General features: G+C 46.6%; 2 protein-coding genes across 2 annotated transcripts; both read left to right on the top strand.

Annotated features, from left to right (window-relative positions):
* Positions 1–718: 718 nt before the first annotated feature.
* Positions 719–1,348, top strand: PV09_09489 (uncharacterized protein; the record flags this gene model as incomplete). Its single annotated transcript, XM_016363554.1, has 2 exons — positions 719–1,038; positions 1,138–1,348. 2 exons carry the CDS (start codon positions 719–721, stop codon positions 1,346–1,348), a joined length of 531 nt encoding a protein of 176 aa, XP_016208631.1.
* A 1,709-nt stretch (positions 1,349–3,057) lies between these two features.
* On the top strand, positions 3,058–4,106 carry PV09_09488 (uncharacterized protein; the record flags this gene model as incomplete). The annotated part of the gene is made up of 2 exons (XM_016363553.1): positions 3,058–4,013; positions 4,067–4,106. 2 exons carry the CDS (start codon positions 3,058–3,060, stop codon positions 4,104–4,106), a joined length of 996 nt encoding a protein of 331 aa, XP_016208630.1.
* Between the last annotated feature and the right edge of the window lie 120 nt (positions 4,107–4,226).

Below are 4,226 nucleotides of genomic sequence, written 5' to 3'. Positions count from 1 at the left end.
TGAACCTCGACCATAGACTTAAGTATATTCTCTTACTCTATTCGCGGTAGTGAAGATGGCAACTGACTAGGAGGTGAAGATGGTATTTCAATAGGCATGCCTTGGCGTATAACTGACTTTTGCCTATTAACAGCTCGGGTTTTAGACTAGGATACCGATGTAGCATGCTTTGTGGTGCTAACTTTGGATGTAGCAGCGCTCTTTCGACGTCTAGAGGATATATTATACTCCTTCCGAGACTGCTTAGCTATTGGCTGTATAGTGCTATTATTACTAATAGCTTCATTATCTATTTCGATGGCGTATTTAGCTATAAATGCCTCTTATCGAGCAGTCGGTTGGCCACCACGGACTATTGTTGGGTGCTCTTATGAGTGCATTACTGGTCTCCTATATAAAATAACCCATTAGGTATGGTGTATCAACTATATTTTATAATTGACTAATATGAAAAATAGGTAAACCTTATTTGTGGTGTCATAGATTGCTATCATATAGTAGTTTTTCGCTTTTCAGTTTGAGACGCGACGCGTTGCCAAGAACCCTTGGACAATGATTTCCGACATGACGGTACTTTCTACAAGATGCCAAGTCGTGCTGCATGTTAGGTCACATGAAAACTGATTACCCCGCTTGAGATCATATCACCCCTCTCAATTCACCTCTATTGTACACACAAATGTCACATCATCTTGAATCATTATATTCTAGAGCTGTGATGCAAGCCGGAATCGATAATATAGCAAGCTTAGTCCGCAACCTGGATATTACTGATAACGCACCTCAGGATCAGGATCAGGGACAGAATCTCCGGAACGCTGTACATGTGCTTATTCGGTCTGCCAACACTGTTACCTCACAAGCACAATCTGTCAAATCTCTTGCTGGTGACGCGAATTCCTCACGTAAGCTGCCTATCACGGATGTATGCTCGCTCTGTGAAGGAATAAAGAAGCTTGCGAACATTACTATCGATCTTCAAGGCACTATTGATGCGCTCAATGAAGCAGCGGAACACTCTGTTGTCCTACACCTAAGGTCGCTAGGAAGCCAAAGCCTGCTCATTACATTTAGAATCTTATCACATTTCGATAAACAAATCAAAGACATTATCTGAGAAGTTCTCGAAAATACTAGCGATCAGGACGTGTTGTGGAAGGTGGCTGAGGAGTGCTTCAATCAGACCGTTAACCCCTGTGGAACTCTCGATGCTGAGGACTACTTTGCTCCCCTTAAAGAAGCCTGTCTGGAATGGCCTTACGACCCCGACTTTGAGAGCGAAGAATATTATGAGCATGAGAATCGCCTTGATGTGGATGAAGATTACACTGCAGCTTTCCAGCAATGAGAGCTGCAAAGATCTGAAGCCCGGTGCAAAGATAGGCAGAGTTGGCCTGCATTTTGGATCCAGGTGTTGAACAATGCACCTTCAGGACCAACCCTGTTCCACCCGCCAGCAGGCTTTAGTACTCTGACACTGGGTTCAGATGTTACCCCATGATACCTGTTTCGCACATTCGACGAGGTTAGCTCAGGGCGAAACGATGAAAGCGTGATAGCTTCCAGCGCGAGCATCTTTAGCTCGCATGAAAGCAGCCGAACGGACATTCTGAAATTGGAAACCTAAGAAGCAACAAAATTACTATACAAGCATTTTAATAAGCCGTGTTTTGGCGGGGAGGAGACTGACAACCTCATGTCCTGGACAAGCTCTCTACTTTTCGTAATACAGTACGCGGTTTGGAGGCGCAGAAGGCGTCAATGCCACCTATCCCAGATCAAGGTTTGCGCGGTCGACACCAGGAACTTTCCACATAGACAATTCGCCCAGGACATCTGGTTACTCAAAGCGTATCATGCAACTGCTAAACAGATAGGCAATCCAGAGCGAAAGTTTTTTGACTTCCGTATCGGGAATGAAGACTTTTATAATGGTGAATATCTGTCCTAAGGGAAAGTGAGCCACGCAGGTCGATCCTGTGTAGTCTCTCTTGAGAACTTGAAACAAGCTGGACTCTTTCAACTATATCCTGAATTTGAGGATCCCAGAGGTAGTGAGCAATGGACTAAACGAGTGCTGGAGCTGCGCCAAAGCTGGTCGGCGGAGCAAGGAACGACGGACCAGGAAATTCGGCTTGCGCTCGGACTGGCGTACAGTTGTTTCGCTCAATTCGAGCCAATCGACATAGCTGCCATCCTCCTGACTTTCAAGAATCGCAAAGGCTTAAGACTGAATCCCACAGGTGAGTGGCCATTCGTCCCTGATATCCTGCGCCGAATTTCTCAGCACTGCCTAATGTACCCAAGAGAGTTCAGACTTCTTCAAGAAACAGCGGCCAAGATGGGCGGATAAGCCAAAGGAAGTTCGTCGATACTGGATTGTTAATGAAGCAGTCGGCTCATATATTGAACTTTCCGATGTATAGAATCCTCGTTCACTTTCGCGACATTACAAGACGCTACGGGAGGTCTTTGATTGAGAACCGTTCATTGACCAACAATTGACAAAGACTCCGAATCGCCGATGCGCTTTCGAGATAGAACATGAAGCCTTGCTGGTGCTTCGCAAAATACTGTCCAGTTATGAGTGCACGTGGACGCGGAAAGGTTTTGAACTTTGGGAGCCTCAGGCAAACTATGACGTGTACCTTACGTGCAGTAAATTATACCATGATTAGTGAAAATAGGGAGCTGTGTCAGTCTATGCACGTGCCAATATCACGTGACATGTGGAAACACTGGCCACATAAGAGAGGAGAGCCAGGGGTAGGGGACCAGAGAACAATCATACAATCCATTAGTCTAGACACCATAGAATGAACTAGACAACCTTACGGTCCGACTTATGCATCATTCATCATTCCCGTGATCCTCCGCACGGACATTGACAGTTATGAGCCCGGCTAGCGACCAATACAGTGCTATACGAAGCGAGAAGGTGCAGCAGCATGCACGACCTGCAGGTTGAAGACACTGAGACCTGCATAATCAATCAAGCAGCACACCGCCAGAGCAATAACGATAACTACCGAGATGCGAATACAGACCTGAGCAAAGATGCCGGATCTTAAGCTCATCAATACTTTGCAAAAGCGAAAACTCGAAGCAATCATACCACACTCAACCTATCTAGCAATTGGGCAATCATCCGAGCTGAACAAACTCTTGACAACCCTCATACAAACCATAGCAGATATGACGAATACCATCAAAGTGAAAGAACAACTAGTCATCCTCAAGACTCAAGATGATTGGGACAAGTGGATCGAGCAGCTGGAAGGAATGGTTGCACCAACATTATGGAAGAAGTACATAGACCCAGACTCATCCAATCCACCAGCTATACCAACCCTTAATACGGAGGAACCAATCGAGTCAGCATACTCAGCCACCTATGCCACAGCAGTTGATAGGGCAGAGGAGGACCAGACTGAACGGCCTGAATACAATCGAGTCCAATACAACCTTACAAACAAGGAGAGAGAAGAGTTCAGGTTCGACCTTGAGGTCTACACTCGCAAAGATTTGCCCAAGTTCAAGGCTGAAGAGCGAGAATATATTGAAGCAGCTCAAGTCATCCGACAGACATGTGATGATACAGCCAAACTATACTTGAAGGCAAAAGACCCACTCCGTACACAAGTTCAGAAGTTGCGAGATGTTTATCGAGGCGACCCAGCTCTACGAAAGCGACGCGCGAGAGAGGCGTACAATGCTGTTATCAGGACACCGGTGACAGCGAAGACAATCACATCTTGGGTGTCTAAGTGGCAGGAGGCAATGCTTCAAGCTGAAGCAGTTGGCCTACCACATGCACTAGACTATGAGCAGTGGTCAAGTGACCTACTGGCTGCAGTTGGTGATCTGGTCCCGAGCACAGTAACTCGGATCCTCCAGACCACAGCTGGAAATGGTGATCTTGAGACCTACCGCGATGTGGTGCAGGCAATTCAATCAGAGTGCAGCATTCGGCTCTCTATAAGACCTACCCAATCTGGAGTAAGGCGTGGAGCGTTTGTGTCTGTAGCTGCTGAGGCTGAATCTGAAGGACCTGATCAATCCAAAGATCTGCCATCAAGACCTCAAACCAAGGCGGGTGGAAATGAGACGAAAAGACACCGATCAGGCACCTTTGGTGGCTGTTGGGGGTGTGGCCAGAAAGGTCACACGCTCGAAGGCTGTTTCTTCGTTGACCCAAAGAAGAGGTCAGAAGAATGGAAGCCACT

Source organism: Verruconis gallopava (genome assembly GCF_000836295.1).
Source record: "Verruconis gallopava strain CBS 43764 unplaced genomic scaffold supercont1.72, whole genome shotgun sequence".
In the NCBI taxonomy this organism is placed as follows: Eukaryota; Fungi; Ascomycota; class Dothideomycetes; order Venturiales; family Sympoventuriaceae; genus Verruconis; species Verruconis gallopava.
The sequence above is the reverse complement of the archived record's forward strand: the minus strand, read 5'-3'. Positions and strand labels throughout refer to the sequence as shown.